The 16,851-nt window shown below is 34.2% G+C and overlaps 1 protein-coding gene across 1 annotated transcript; it reads right to left on the bottom strand.

Moving 5' to 3' along the window:
- Positions 1 to 11,778: 11,778 nt before the first annotated feature.
- Positions 11,779 to 14,169, bottom strand: LOC141332726 (transcription factor Spi-C-like). Its single transcript, XM_073837692.1, has 5 exons — positions 14,063 to 14,169; positions 13,718 to 13,805; positions 13,465 to 13,586; positions 13,270 to 13,366; positions 11,779 to 12,266 (listed from the first exon to the last, which is right to left on the bottom strand). The coding sequence occupies exons 1-5, from the start codon at positions 14,063 to 14,065 to the stop codon at positions 11,779 to 11,781; spliced, it is 798 nt and encodes a 265-aa protein (XP_073693793.1). The 5' UTR covers positions 14,066 to 14,169.
- Positions 14,170 to 16,851: the final 2,682 nt, after the last annotated feature.

Raw genomic sequence — 16,851 nt, 5'->3', positions numbered from 1 at the left:
TACTTTCGGTGACGTTAAATGATTGCACTCGGTGAGCTACTGCTGCTACCTGTTGCTATTTTTACCCCACTTGGGAAAATAAAACACTGACACAAAGCCCCATTATCAAAATTAATTTGAAATTGCTTATTTAGTTATTTAAAAAAAAATCACCTTATTTTATACACATTTTGGACTGGGGGGGGCGCCATTACTTTCGGTGACGACGCCAAATGGTCGCCTTCGGTGAGCTACTGGCGCTTCCTGTTGCTATTTTTACCCCACTTTGGAAAAATAAAATACTGATACGATGCCCTGTTAACAAAATTAATTGTAAATTGCTTATTTAGTTGGCAGCGTGTGATGTAAGTAGGTTGTAATTGGTTACCTTAAAGGGAACCCCAGGTATTATGGCATAATATAATGTAAATTATGTCTCTTACTAAAATATGTAGTAGAAAACCCATGAAAGATTTAAGTTATTTAAAAAAAATCACCTTATTTTATACACATTTTGGACTGGGGGGGCGCCATTACTTTCGGTGACGACGCCAAATGGTCGCATTCGGTGAGCTACTGGCGCTTCCTGTTGCTATTTTTACCCCACTTTGGAAAATAAAATACTGATACGATGCCCCGTTAACAAAATTAATTGTAAATTGCTTATTTAGTTGGCAGTGTGTGATGTAAGTAGGTTGTAATTGGTTACCTTAAAGGGAACCCCAGGTATTATGGCATAATATAATGTAAATTATGTCTCTTACTAAACTATGTAGTAGAAAACCCATGAAAGATTTAAGTTATTTAAAAAAAATCACCTTATTTTATACACATTTTGGACTGGGGGGGCGCCATTACTTTCGGTGACGACGCCAAATGGTCGCATTCGGTGAGCTACTGGCGCTACCTGTTGCTATTTTTACCCCACTTTGGAAAAATAAAATACTGATACGATGCCCTGTTAACAAAATTAATTGTAAATTGCTTATTTAGTTGGCAGTGTGTGATGTAAGTAGGTTGTAATTGGTTACCTTAAAGGGAACCCCAGGTATTATGGCATAATATAATGTAAATTATGTCTCTTACTAAACTATGTAGTAGAAAACCCATGAAAGATTGAAGTTATTTTTAAAAAATCACCTTATTTTATACACATTTTGGACTGGGGGGGCGCCATTACTTTCGGTGACGACGGCAAATGGTCGCATTCGGTGAGCTACTGGCGCTACCTGTTGCTATTTTTACCCCACTTTGGAAAAATAAAATACTGATACGATGCCCTGTTAACAAAATTAATTGTAAATTGCTTATTTAGTTGGCAGTGTGTGATGTAAGTAGGTTGTAATTGGTTACCTTAAAGGGAACCCCAGGTATTATGGCATAATATAATGTAAATTATGTCTCTTACTAAAATATGTAGTAGAAAACCCATGAAAGATTTAAGTTATTTAAAAAAAATCACCTTATTTTATACACATTTTGGACTGGGGGGGCGCCATTACTTTCGGTGACGACGCCAAATGGTCGCATTCGGTGAGCTACTGGCGCTACCTGTTGCTATTTTTACCCCACTTTGGAAAAATAAAATACTGATACGATGCCCTGTTAACAAAATTAATTGTAAATTGCTTATTTAGTTGGCAGTGTGTGATGTAAGTAGGTTGTAATTGGTTACCTTAAAGGGAACCCCAGGTATTATGGCATAATATAATGTAAATTATGTCTCTTACTAAACTATGTAGTAGAAAACCCATGAAAGATTGAAGTTATTTTTAAAAAATCACCTTATTTTATACACATTTTGGACTGGGGGGGCGCCATTACTTTCGGTGACGACGGCAAATGGTCGCATTCGGTGAGCTACTGGCGCTACCTGTTGCTATTTTTACCCCACTTTGGAAAAATAAAATACTGATACGATGCCCTGTTAACAAAATTAATTGTAAATTGCTTATTTAGTTGGCAGTGTGTGATGTAAGTAGGTTGTAATTGGTTACCTTAAAGGGAACCCCAGGTATTATGGCATAATATAATGTAAATTATGTCTCTTACTAAAATATGTAGTAGAAAACCCATGAAAGATTTAAGTTATTTAAAAAAAATCACCTTATTTTATACACATTTTGGACTGGGGGGGCGCCATTACTTTCGGTGACGACGCCAAATGGTCGCATTCGGTGAGCTACTGGCGCTACCTGTTGCTATTTTTACCCCACTTTGGAAAAATAAAATACTGATACGATGCCCTGTTAACAAAATTAATTGTAAATTGCTTATTTAGTTGGCAGTGTGGGATGCATGTTGGTTATGAATGGTTTCTTTAAAGTATTACAGCCTAATGTAACGTAAATTATGTAAAAGCAAAAAAGATTAACGTTATTTAAAAAATTCACATGGTTTTATAAATATTCTAGACTATAAAAATATTGCTATTTTTACCACACCTCGGAAAATAAAACACTGACACAATGCCCCTTTTATACTGTAAAAGGTGAGCTATACTCTTGAATAACACAAAAATCTTGACTGAGTGGATTTTAAAAGCAAGTTCACCAGTAAATGAAAATTGTGTCATTATTTACTCACTATCAAGTTGTTCCGAACCTGTATGCGTTTCTTTCTTCTGTTGAACATAAAAAAAGGTATTTTGAAACATGTTGCTAACCAAATGGGTTACGGTAGCCATTGACTTCTATAGTATAGAAAAAAGTACTTTGGAAGTCAATGGCGACCGTTAACCATTTGGCATAAACTCACACAGGTTTGGAACAACTTAAACATGAGTGACAAAATTTTATTTTTGGTTCAACTATCTCTTCAAGCATGATTTGTGGCCTTTATTGGTATTGGACCCTCTAAGGGGGGTCTTGCGTGTATGGCTCTAAAGACGGGGTGTTGGGGAGCTATCATGTGGTCCTGCCACAAAGTAAACACAAAACCATTTGGACCAGACTGGTGGTTAAAGGTTCATGTCACCCATGGGGATTTAGCTCTCACAGTCACCATAAAAAGCTCAGTCTAGAGAGTCAGAGTGGCACCTGCCTGCACTAATGCACACACACAGACACACACACACACAGACACACACACACACACACACACACACACACACACACACACACTGGAACCTAAACAAAGATGAACAGATATCCCTTCAGAATTTCAACATCTCATTAAGATTCAGTGCGTTCAGTAGAATGGATCTTCTCCCCGTGGAGCAGGCCAGGCAATGCTTTAGATGTAGTGATCTAGCATGGAGAGCATGAATACTCACTGCAGAAATAGATTCCACTCCTGCCTGTGAACAAAACTCGGTGGGACTATAAAGGGAGAGAAACACCATCTCAGAATCGCAAATTATCTTGTGCAAGGAGTATCCTGTGGCCTGTCAGTCAGTCAGAGAGAGCAAACCAAGAATCTGCCTTTTAGCAGAGTGTTGTCATTAGCATAGTGTCCAACTTCAGTATCAACAATGATGCCAGTAAAGAGAATGACCTCAACAGCTGCTTTCAGTGGCTCCAAAAACCATTTGAACAAGCCGTGCTTGAAAACCTATGAATTTTATTGCAGCATGTAACAATATCTCAAAGCCAGTGTTGTTTATAGTAAAGAGAGACAGCACAGGTGCCATTTCGTGAGAAGAAGTTTGTTTGGTTTTGAATGGTAAAATAATTGATTATGCAAATTGCAAAAATGGACTGGAAGGGTGAAATAATTTCTGAGAAAAGCATTGCCACTTGATTTGAGATGTTGATATGAATCAACAACTCAGGTGTCTCTTTATGAGAGTATATCTAAAAAATAACTATTAAAAATCATTTTCTTTAAAGAAAACCCTGGGTAGTAAGACTTGTATAGCTTAATGTCATGTAAATGATGTCTCTTACTAAAATATGTGTTAGAAAACCCATGAAAGATTTACATTATTTAAAAAATCCCCATCGTATTATATACATTTTGGACTATTTGGGGTGCCATTATTTTTGGTGAAGTCAAATAGTTGCACTTGGTGAGCTACTGACACTATTTTTACAGCAACACAACTCTGTCAATAAAATACTGATACAATGCCGCATTGTGTGGCTTTTGGTTGTAATTTTCTAGTAATAGGAATAGGAGAAAAGAGTGGGAAGATGCCTGTGGACGAATAAAACTTCCTAAAGACCTGCATCTTTGTTCTCTCCACTTTGAGGCTTTTAGTTGACCACAGCTACTAAAAGAAGCTTAAAAATGGCAGAGACAAGAAACTCTAGATGCCATCCTGGCAGGATGTAAGCATGTCAATGCTTGTCAAGGCATGGCAGCTACTGAAGGAGTTTCTCAGCATGGATTTCAATCGATATCCAGGGCCTTTAGACTCCTTGTGTTGCGGTAAAAATAGCAACAGGTAGCACCAGTAGCTCACAGAGTGCAACCATTTTACCTCATTAAAATAATGGCGTGCCTTATAGTCCAAAATATGTATAAAACAATGTGGATTTTTTAAATAGCGAAAATCCTCGTATGGGTCTTCTGCTACATACATATTTTACGTTATATTAAGCCATGAGTCTTAATACCCTGGGTTCCCTTTAACTAAAAATGGAGCTAAAATATATAAATATTGCATGAAAACCTAAACTTGACAAAAATCTTAAATGAAAAAGACAAATCTTGGATTGGCAACTAACTGAAAAAAAAATAAGTTGAAGTTGAAGTACTACAAGAAATAAAACAAAAACTGAAATAAATCTAAATTAAAGTTAAATAGACTAATAAAAATCACGCAACACTAAACTAAAACTAAAATAAGCTGTAAATATATGAACAGAAGCTAACTAAAATATTGGAAAATACTGTAATAGTATATAAATAATACTAAAACAGATGTAAACTGTAAAGACAAAGTTAAATGTGGTATAACTAAATGCTATTTATTAATTAATAATCAATGTTTAGTAAAAAATATAGTTTACCTTGAAATTTTTTTTATTTTACATTAAAAAAATATACATTATTGCATTATTAATGTATAATGTATGTCATGATTTATATGTATTCAGTGTTCGGTATGTACTGTATTAGAGTCTAATAAAAATATTGTTTTACTTATATAAATATATAAATAGAAGCTAATTCAAATATTGCTAAATATTGTCAAACCAAAAATTATTCAGACACCAGATATAATATTTGATATTTTTTTACAAGTGGAAGCAAAACACTATAGTTAATTTATGTAAGTGAGGATAGCAAAATAAAATAAACTGTGACATATTATATCTCAGAATTTTTCATACAGTGGACTACCAGTAAAACTGTGGGACCAAAAATTATTCAGACACTTTGTCCTGACCATCAAAGTTATCTGACATAATCGAGATAAATTTGTTCTGACACAGTTTAACTCGGAGTTCTTGTCATATTTTATTACCATTTTCTAAACTATAGCAAATAAACTGTGATAAATGTTGAATGTGTCTAAATACATTTTGGTTTGACTGTATATATACAATACTTAAAAACAGATTTAAACATTGTAAAGGCAAAAAATAGAGAAGATACTTAGAAAGCATAATGCAGTTTGTAATGCTTAACATCAGCTTTATGCACATTAATTAAGTTGTTAACAATTAAGTTCAGTTAAAACAGAAAAAAAAGCGCAACTGTAATGAACAACAATCTCCAAGTGACAATCTAAATAAAAGCAGTGTAGCAGCTTTGCCACCTACTGGGAACAAATGAGCAGTGCTGGAGGAAGGACATATTTAGTCTTTTTTATTTTGGGGGGTTCTTTTCAAATGTCAACTGAAAATCTTATAAAGAAACTAAAAAAAAGCATCATATAGGTTAACTATATATGAAAACAAACACAAATACTTTTTTATTTATTTAAAAAAAAAACATGCTTTTAAAAGACTAACATCAAGAGAACAGCTAAAACTAAATCGTTTAGTTAAGAGTCTGCTATACAAAACACCACAGTTCATAACCTTCATCGCAAGTGAAAACAGAAACTAAATTTACCCTCCTCCTGCTAGCAAAGGCAATTAAGATATCATGAGTAACAAATAGTGACCATAACACACTTGAGACAATCGTTCAGCTCTCATTTTGTTCCACATGCTGCTTTCTTTAACCCCTGTTGACTTTGTAAAGTAGAAAGGGTGGCGACACTAAACTGATAAGTCAGTTTCTTTTTCACTTTAATGATTTCCCCCGAGTGGGTGTAATTTCGCAGGGCGCGGGACATTTTCTGGTAAGTCATAGGCATCCGGTTGCCTTTCCTCTGTCCCCATAGCTCTGCCACACGCTCCTTATGCCTGGCAGAGAAGCGGAAGATGCCTGCCGAAGCTGACACCCAGGACACGCTGTGGGCCATGCCTGGGTCCTCCAGCATCTCGAACAGGAAGTGGAAAAGTCGTAGCTTTTTCCCTGCAATCATAGAGACAACTGCGGTCAAACAGCGTTCGCGTGTGCGCTCGTGCGTGAAAGGCCTATGGAAACTATTTCCCATAAAACAGCCTTGTATTATGATAGGTGTAATTAAGATAAGCATCTCTCAAACATCAATGGTGTACAAGACCAGAGAAAATAAGGGAGAACTGAGATTCTATTTGGCAGTTATGGGCAGGACAGGCCGCTCCCGTGCTGCAGTTCCTCTAGGTTATTCCTCACCTTCGAGATAGCATCTGAATAAACCACAAAAGCAGAACTGACCTTTCTCTGCAGGTGTAATGCTGGGCAATGATTCGGCACACTTTTCAGGTGTTGCATTCAGAGTTAAAGGTCTCTGTGGTCTGTTTAGGGCGTTTAACACTTGCCCGTCGGGTGTATTGTGAAGGACCGCAGACTGGTCGGCAACGGCTTTGTCGTTGCAATTCATCCTGCGGTCCGAATATGACTCAGATCCATTTGCTTTGGCCTGAGATCCCTTGACCTATTCATTTGACATAAGTACGTGGTTTTAAAATCTAAAAATGGGTGCAAGTTAAAAGTGTTGAACTGAATGGTTTACCTGCTGAACTGCAGGTGCAGAAGGCTGCAGCTGAGACTTTTCTTGTTCTAACACATTGTTGAAAGGCTCTCCAGCAGGTAGCTTTTCTCCAGATATGTCCATATCTTCACTGGTTGACATGGCAGAGAAATCCCTCACTGCCATTGCATTAAAAAAAGAGTTAGTAGAAGTAAAGACTGCTGATTTTGATTTTGTGTGTGTGTGTGTGTGTGTGTGTACCTGGTATTCATCACGTCGTGGGGACCAAATGTCCCCACAAGGATAGGAATACCAGTAGATTTTGACCTTGTGGGGACATTTCTCAGGTCCCCATGAGGAAACAGGCTTATAAATCATGCACAATGAGTTTTTTTGATAAAGTAAAGGTATGCACAATCTCCTGTGAGGGCTAGGTTTAGGTGTAGGGTAGGTGTAGGGCGATAGAAAGTACGGTTTGTACAGTATAAAAACCATTACACCTATGGAATGTCCCCATAAAACATGTAAACCCAACATTTAAAAGAGTACTGCTTAATAATATACATTATTCAGCTTTAGAATGAGCTTTAAATGCAATTAGCCAAAAGTTTTGACCCATTAAAATACATGTTTATATGTTAATTTATAATAGAATTTTATAATTGGTTCTATTGTCATTGAAATATGTTTACTGACAAATGCACTGACAAGCATTTATAGTCAACTAAAATGTGCTTTAATGTCATTTCTATTGAAACTTGCATGCCATGTATTTAAATATATTTGTAATTTAAATACAAATGGTATTTAAATATATTTAAGTCTATTTAACACATTTGGAAAGACGTTGCAATTTAATGAATATGAACTGTATTATATTAGCAAGTATATTGCTAAATGTAATATTGAATAACACTGCAGTAAAAAAAAATCAAGTACTTTTTCTTGTGTTTTAGTATGTTAGTTGACCACCAAAATATGTATATACTACACTTTTAGTGTTGTGTATACTTGTTCAAACATTAAAAGTATATGTACAGTTGAGGTCAAACGTTTACATACACCTTGCAGAATCTGCAAAATGTTACTTATTTGAACAATATAATAGGGATCATACAAAATACATTATACAAATACAATTATTTAGTACTGAACTGAATAAGATATTTCACAAAAGACATTTACATAGTCCACGAGATAAAATAGTAGTTGAATTTATAAAAATGACCCTATTCAAAAGTTTACATACACTTGATTCTTACAGGTAATACTGTGTTGTTACCTGAATGATGCTGTGTTGTTTTATTTAGTGATCATTGTTCATGAGTCCCTTGTTTGTCCTGAACAGTTAAACTGCTGTTCTTCAGAAAAAAAAAAAATCCTTCAGGTCCCACAAATTCTTTGGGTTTTCAGCAATTTTGTGTATTTGAACCCTTTCCATCAATGACTGTATGATTTTAAGATCCATCATTTCACACTGAGGACAACTGAGGGACTCATATGCAACTATTACAGAAGGTTCAAACACTCACTGATGCTTCAGAAGGAAACACAATTCAGTAAGAGATGGGAAACATGTAAATACCTTCTGTAGCTTCTGAAGGCCAGTACTAAATGTACAAAATATGATATTTAGGCAAAATAAGAAAAATGTACAAAAGTTTACACCCCTGGCTTTTAACACATTGTTTTCCTTCTGGAGCATCAGTGAGTGTTTGAACCGTCCTTCTGTAATAGTTGCTTATGATCTCAAAATCATAGAGTCATTGTTGGAAAGAGTTCAAATGCACAAAAATGCTGAAAAACCAAAGATTTTGTGGGACCTGAAAGATTTTTCTGAGTAACAGCAGACAGTTTAACTGTTCAGGACAAACAAGTGACTATCACTAAACAAAAAAACAAAAAAAACACAGCTGTGTATCATTCAGGTAACAACACAGTATTAAGAATCAAGTGTATGTAAAATTTTGCACTAGGTAATTTTTTATAAATTCAGCTATTATTTTATCTTGTTAAATTGTATATTTTATGTGAAATATCTTATTCAGGTCAGTACTAAATAAAAAGATTTGACTTCCATTGCATTGACAAAAAGAGCTGAAAAAATGCTAAATGTTCTTCAGTGTTAGTCGAAAATACATAAAGGTGCTTTTAAAAAAAGGTGTATTATTTACTCAGAAATTGCTAGTAAATTCCACAAATAATTACAAACAAAGTGCAAGTAACACGTTGAATGAAATGTGACATTTAAAAGTAGAGTAAATGCTGACAGAAGTTTCTGTTATTTTAAGCTTCCTTCTTACTGTTCCATAGGGCTTTTCTTCGAGATTCCTGTCTGTAATGCTCCTCAAGAAATTCCAGAATCACCTCCAAATCGCTCTGATGTTCCTGCGGACAGTTCTGGTAAGAAGAAGTAACTATTTTTTAACTCGTACACAATAGTGGCCTTCAAAAAGTATTTGGTTTGCTCTAATACTGTAGAATAAAAACTACATAAACTGTAAAACTGATCAGTTCTTACCATGTTAGTGTTACGGCTGTGATCCTTACTGTAGGTATAGCTGTTTCAAGTGTAGGAAAAGAAGGATTTGTTACTATTAGTGTGTTTTACACACAAAACTCTCTCTTGTTGAAATGGTGCAGACTTGTTTTTATCAATAGCAGGGGGCTGTGGGAGTGAACAGGCCTTTCTTAAATGATCTACGACCGTACATAAATAACCAGCCATTTTTTGACCCAAAACCACAGTTTCTGTAGGCCCAAACATTCACACCCTGATCTCGGTCTAACACACATCTCTAGCGTCCACCTTTATGGAACCAGTAACCACATCCTCTTCACTCTTAGAGATAACAACCACAGCCACCTAACAATGACACGCAGGCTCCACATAAAAAAAAAAAAAAAAAATGCACATTCATTTGTGCTCAGATAATCAAGAACTTTGAAATGATGGGAAAAAGCAACGTGCAATATTTAAAACTTCAATCATAAAATCTGAAAGAGCACAGTTGTTATGAGACCAGTGTTTATTGTCCAGTATGAAAATTATACAGCAGCACTACATTAGTGTTTGATTGCTATCTTACAAAGAGGAAGGTGATTTGAGATCAGTTTGTAATATGACACAGAAAGCAGTCACAAACAATCGTCTCTCTGAAATTAGATAAGCTTAGCCCAGTGCATTTGCAAAGAAATCAGCGCAAACGTTTATACAGCGGCTTCAACCGTACATGTTGCAGCGGAGAGTTTAACAAACAAATTTGTTGGGATTTTCAAGACAGGAAACTTTATTTGAGCAATACAACAATTGATCTTATATAAACAAGTTGAGAAAAGTAAACATTAATATATACGACAACTGACAGACAAACAGTCGATAATAAAAAAAAGTATGTGGATTAATTGCACACAAAATATAATTTTTATTTTTATTTTAGAAATGTAAAATGTTTTGCTTAAAAAGTGCTCACCCTGTCATGTTTTAAGGACATATTTTTTGGTTTGATAGTTTTAAATGCAAAGACGTTTATATTTTAAATGTCCAAATCATTTTTAGGGCCAACGTACATGTTCACTGCATTTCAAAAGTTACATTTTTTAATGATTTTTTACATTTTTGTGAAGGAAGTCACTTATCTCATTAAGGTCGCATTTGTTTTATTAAAAAACAAACAAACAAACAAACAAAAAAACAGTAGTATTGTACAATATATTACAATTTTAAATAACTGTTTGCTGTTTTAATGTGTTTAATAGTGCTGGGTCGTGATTAATCACAATTGATCGCATCCTAAATAAATGTATTTGTGTACATAATAAACAGTATGTGTGTTCTGTGTATATTTATTATGCATATATAAAGACACACACATACAGTATATATTTTGAAAATATTTACATGTATATATTTATATTCATATAATTGATATTATATATAAATATATTTAAAATATAAACGTAACATATTTTGCTTAAATATATGCATGCATGTGTATTTATTTATATATACATAATAAATATACACAATACACACACATATATATTATGTATGTATGTATGTATTTTGGATGCGATTAATCACGATTAATCGTTGCCCAACACTTATATTTATTTTATAGTGTAATTTTTTCCTGATTTTTCAGGACACTTATCTGATACTTTTAAAAAAATGATTTATTTGATATAGAAATCTAACATTATAAATGTCTTTATTGTCACTTTTGATCAATTTAATGCATCTTTGCTGATATATATATTTTTTTCTAATTTCTAATCACTGCAAAAAATGCTTTTCTTACTTAGATTTTTTGTCTTGTTTCCAGCCAAGAAACACTTGTTTTCTAGACGAGTAAAAATTATTATTATTTTATTATTTCAGAAAAAAACAAGCCAAAATTAAGTGATCTTTTGGTTAGAACAAGCAAAATAATCTGCCAATGGGGTAAGAAAAAAAAAATCTTATTTCAAACAGAAACCAAGATTATTTTTCTTACCCCACTGGCAGATTATTTGGCTTGATTTAAGCAAAAGCACTTAATTTTGACTTGTTTTTTTTCTGAAAACAAGATCATTTTTACTCATCTAGAAAATCCTTCTTGATTTAAGAATTTTTTAGATATTTTGGCTGGAAACAAGACAAAAAAAATCTAAGTAAGAAAAACATTTTTTGCAGTGTTTAAACAGTATAACATCCTAGTTATTACATCCTGCACTCATTTCTAATGCACTGTAGGCATTTTTGTAAATTTTTACTACAAGTCAAAGCTTATTTTAAAGAATCTCCCTTGTAAAAGACAGAACTTTCAGAATTCATGGAATGACAGGGATCAGCTCTTTGAGAATCACTGAGCTGGAACGCCTATTTTGGGGTCCTCGTGCATTGTCAGCACAGTAGCAAGATCGTACTCGCCCTGGTAAGAGTACTGGCCATACCAGTAATGGCAGTCTGGTAGAGGAGAGCTGTAGTAGACGTGCTCCGCAGAGCCTTGCTGATGAAGGGCCACGTCTCTGGATGAAGGGCCTGAGCTGTAGCCTGGGATTGAGCTCAATCGCTGCAGAATAGCCGGATTGAACTGATAAGTGAGCTTGCGACGCACTTTCACAATCTCACCCGTGCGGCTGTAGTTGCGGAGAGCGCGTGCCATTTTCTGGTAGGTCATGGTTTTGCGGTTGCCCTTGCGTTGACCCCAGCATTCGGCCAGTTTTTCTTTATTTTTTGAGATGAAGTGGAAGATGCCGCTCCCTCGGTCTGTCCACTGGATTGAGTCGCCCATGTTGTCATCATGTAGAGCTTCATGCAGATATTCATATAAGCGTAGCTTCTTACGACCTAATGAGGAAGAGGAATATATATATGATGCATTCAGCACTTCTGTATTGTAAAGAAATCAACTTTGTTGAAAACCATGAAGCATGAAAATGCAGTACAGTCAGTTTTTAGGACGTGCATGAGTATGTTAATGTGTGTGTTTATTATTTAGGTTATGATTTGTGACCCTGGATCACAAAACCAGTTTTAAGGGGAGACACTGCAGGCAAAAACACAGTTTTTGTCATCCACCTGTCAAGTTTGAGACTTTGGGCTTTTTGGTTTTTCATAAGTGGGAAGAAAACATCCAAAAAAACACTGTTTCAAAACAAGTGTTTCTTTTATAGCACTTTATCTATTTGTGTCAATAGATTGCAATTAGAATACATATTTTTAAAGGCTGTTTTCGCGAAATACGTTTTTTCTTCTACACTAAGCCATAAATCTCCACTTCAGTAGCACTTACACACACCAAACTTTACGTTCCTGTCCATATCCTGAAGAACATTTTATTTCCCCAAAATTGTTTCCTTTCTGTTCTAGGTTTTTTTTCTGAATAAGGGTGTGACGAAATTAGAAACCCAAAATTCCCTCTGTGAAAGTTAAAATGATCAAAATGATAAATTTTTATTTTATGCCAAAAATCATTAGGATATTAAATAAAGATCATGTTCCATGAAGATGTTTTGTAAAAGTTTTTGTCGCAAATATATCAAAATGTAATTATTGATTAGTATTATGCATCTCTAAGAGCTTCATTTGACAACTTTAAAGGTGATTTTCTCAGTATTCTGATTTTTTTGCACCGTCAGAATCCAGATTTTCAAATATCTCGGCCAAAAATTGTCCTATACATCAATGGAAAGCTTATTTATGCAGCTTTCAGATGATGTATAAATCTATATTTCAAAAAATTTACCCTTATGACTGGTTTTGTGGTCCAGGGTCACATATGCAGTTTAGAGACTCCCATATATTGAACTCTTACATTTTCAAACACAGAGAATTTTTTTTTTTTTTTTACCTTTTCCGTGGCGCTGTGGTAAATTTGAGTAAAATGCTGAAGACTCAGCAGAACACAATGGCCCCAGAGACACGTCTGGCACAATGTGAGGCCATGTCTGCTGATACAGTAGAGAGTGAAGCTTTGTTAGTCACAAATAAATAAGTAAACGTATCGTCTTACAGTTTTAAAAAATTGAAAAAGTTGTGAACTTACTGAGGATTCATTCCAGTCATACACCGGTCCTGGAGGCTCAAAATGAGGTGTGAACTGATAATATGAGATGGCATGTCTCACCGAGGACTGTTGGCTTTCCAAATTCTCATAGTATTTGTTTTCTGGAATAAAAAATGTAAAGAAAATTTGTCAAAATGCTTTTTTATACTTAATGATATTGCATAGTAAATTTAATTTTGTGACATTTATATTATTATTTATTATGGTATATCATTTTTTTATGTATATATACCATTGTCAAAGTGTCGTATCTGAGAGTGACGCTGAATTACATCAATTGCGTCCTGAAAATCCTGATTGATATCATTTTCGAGAGATCCCTGTAAGAAATTATTAGGATTATATTAGTATTCCGTCTTGCTTCTCATTAAAAACTTAAAAATGCAGAATGCTTATGAAATAAACTGTGGTATCTGATAAATAAATAATTAAATGAACCACATATAAAATAAAGTAAAATGAAATAAAATATTAAAATAAAATAAATTGCATCAAGTTTTAAATATTAAAAGAAAAAAAAGAGTACATAAAGCAATGTATAAGAAGACTGATACAGCTTGAGTCAAAAAAAACTCACCATTCTGGCTTTGGAAAACCTAATTCTGCATCTATGTAGACCTCAACTATGTTCAGCTGGAAATATCCTCTAGTCTCAGTGATTATATGCGGACAGATATATTGTAGAACGACTACTGTTTTACTGTCCAACTAAGCAATGCGGCCTGTTATATACATGGGGCCATTTAAATGTGCCACGTCAACATAACATGGAGCAGTCAATGATACTTTACTTCTCTTTTTGGAAATGAAGACCAGGTAGAACTCATAGTCCCTGGATTCTATAATCTCCATATCTCCATCCATGAAAAAGAGAGAGAGAGAGAGGGAGAGGGAGAGAGAGAGGGACTAACCACAAGTTTATCCAGGATTCCCTTCTCCTTTGTGAAAACATTTGCATTTCTGGTCAGAAGCTGTCAACGGCACTTTAGTTTATTGGTCCTGTAAAAATGTATTGAGAGACACCAAACAATAACTGATCTGATAATCACAGCAAAAAGAAAAGCCACAGGAGGCTGGGAAATTGCATCTGAGGTGGGGCATCTCAAGAAAACAAGTGTGATGGAAAACAACTTTTTTTTATATGGATTTCCTTGCATGCGTAAGAAAGAATGGCACGTATTCAACACTGTTTTATTTATTTTAGCCAGATTCTGTGGGTGTGAATAAGTATTTGCGAAACGTTCTTTTCTTACAAAACAAGCCTAGACGCAACACTACTGTAAACAGGAAAAGAAAGACTTATCTTGAGTACAAACTTTGTTTATCTGTCAAATTCTGTTCCATTTTAATGCGTTTCATTTGTTTTTGCCATGTATTGTTCTGAGCTCATAAAACAGCAGTTAAAGCATTTCACCTTCTCATGACACAAGTTTTAAATATCAACTGACTGGCTCCTGTAGTTCCCCTTTCAGGTGTGCAGAGAATGAAAGTACAGAGGCTTGCTGATAAAAGAACCAGGTGAAATTTATGAGACCTCAGCAGTCCATTCGACTGAGATTACCGCTGTGTCCTTACAAATAATCTATATGCTGTTTGGTAGAAAATTTATGGCCTCAAACTGTGTAAATAACTAATCTTCTTAACATTAGTTAATAGGTTATACTGGCAAAATGGCTAATGATTTCTGTGGTAATTTACATCAATATGCTGTAAGGTTGTTGTATTTTGTCCACTTGAAGCTGTCAAGATAAGAGTCAAGAAAAAGTCTTACATTTTATCATGTAATCAATACTTGTCCAGTGAATGTCCAAATGAATGTCCACAATAAACACTTGTCAAACATCAAATGTGAGTGAAAATGGGCTTTGGCAGGTAAGTTTTGCTTAAATAGGAACTAAAACAACACTTGAGCAATTACAACAATATACAAATAATCTCCTAAGGAAAACATCTGCCACAACTTGCTCAACTTCAATCAATACGCTATCGTGTACTATTGGGTGGAAATGTATGGCCGCAAACTGTGTAAACAACTAATCTCACTGACAATCTGCTATATTGTGGATCACCTGGCATGGTGATATGTGCTGTAATTTGCATCAACATAGATGTTGAAAGAAATGTCTTATACTAAGTTTGCAAAGTCAGACCTTTTTTCTCAAGTTGCGTTTTACAAACTTGCAATTCTGACTTCTTTTCTAGAATTGTGATATAAACTTGCAATTGTGAGTTATAAAGTCAGAATTGTGAGATATAAACTCACAATTATGAGAAATATAATTCTGTGAAATAAAGTTGCAATTCTGAAAAAAAAAATGTCAGAACTGTGAGATATAAACTCAAAAAAGACTGAATTGTCAGAAAAAAAAAAGTCAGGATTCTGAGTTATAAACTAGCAGTTGTGAGAAAGTCAGAATTCCAAGATATAAACATGCAATTGTGAAAAAAAAAAATCAGAATCGCAAGAAAAAAAGTCAGAATTGATCAAAAATACAGTTAAAAAGTAATATTGTCAAATTTGTATGGAAGCTCTTTTCCGCCACTGAATAAAAATAAAAAAGGTAATTTTTACCTCACAATTCTGACCTTTTTTCTCAAGTTGCGTTTTACAAACTTGCAATTCTGACTTCTTTTCTCAGAATTGTGATATAAACTTGCAATTGTGAGTTATAAAGTCAGAATTGTGAGATATAAACTCACAATTATGAGAAATAAACTCATAATTCTGTGAAATAAAGTTGCAATTCTGAAAAAAAATGTCAGAACTGTGAGATATAAACTCAAAAAAGACTGAATTGTCAGAAAAAAAAAAGTCAGGATTCTGAGTTATAAACTAGCAGTTGTGAGAAAGTCAGAATTCCAAGATATAAACATGCAATTGTGAAAAAAAAAATCAGAATCGCAAGAAAAAAAGTCAGAATTGATCAAAAATACAGTTAAAAAGTAATATTGTCAAATTTGTATGGAAGCTCTTTTCCGCCACTGAATAAAAATAAAAAAGGTCATTTTTACCTCACAATTCTGACCTTTTTTCTCAAGTTGCGTTTTACAAACTTGCAATTCTGACTTCTTTTCTCAGAATTGTGATATAAACTTGCAATTGTGAGTTATAAAGTCAGAATTGTGAGATATAAACTCACAATTATGAGAAATAAACTCATAATTCTGTGAAATAAAGTTGCAATTCTGAAAAAAAAAATGTCAGAACTGTGAGATATAAACTCAAAAAAGACTGAATTGTCAGAAAAAAAAAGTCAGGATTCTGAGTTATAAACTAGCAGTTGTGAGAAAGTCAGAATTCCAAGATATAAACATGCAATTGTGAAAAAAAAAATCAGAATCGCAAGAAAAAAAGTCAGAATTGAT

Source organism: Garra rufa, chromosome 4 (assembly GCF_049309525.1).
Source record: "Garra rufa chromosome 4, GarRuf1.0, whole genome shotgun sequence".
NCBI classification, from domain to species: domain Eukaryota; kingdom Metazoa; phylum Chordata; class Actinopteri; order Cypriniformes; family Cyprinidae; genus Garra; species Garra rufa.
The sequence above is the reverse complement of the archived record's forward strand: the minus strand, read 5'-3'. Positions and strand labels throughout refer to the sequence as shown.

Coding starts and splice junctions, on each gene's coding strand:
- LOC141332726 (XM_073837692.1), bottom strand. Junction 13,367..13,464: donor ATGACTGGAATGAATCCTCA/GTAAGTTCACAA, acceptor CTGTATCAGCAG/ACATGGCCTCACATTGTGCC. Junction 12,267..13,269: donor ACCACAGCGCCACGGAAAAG/GTAAAAAAAAAA, acceptor CTTCCTCATTAG/GTCGTAAGAAGCTACGCTTA.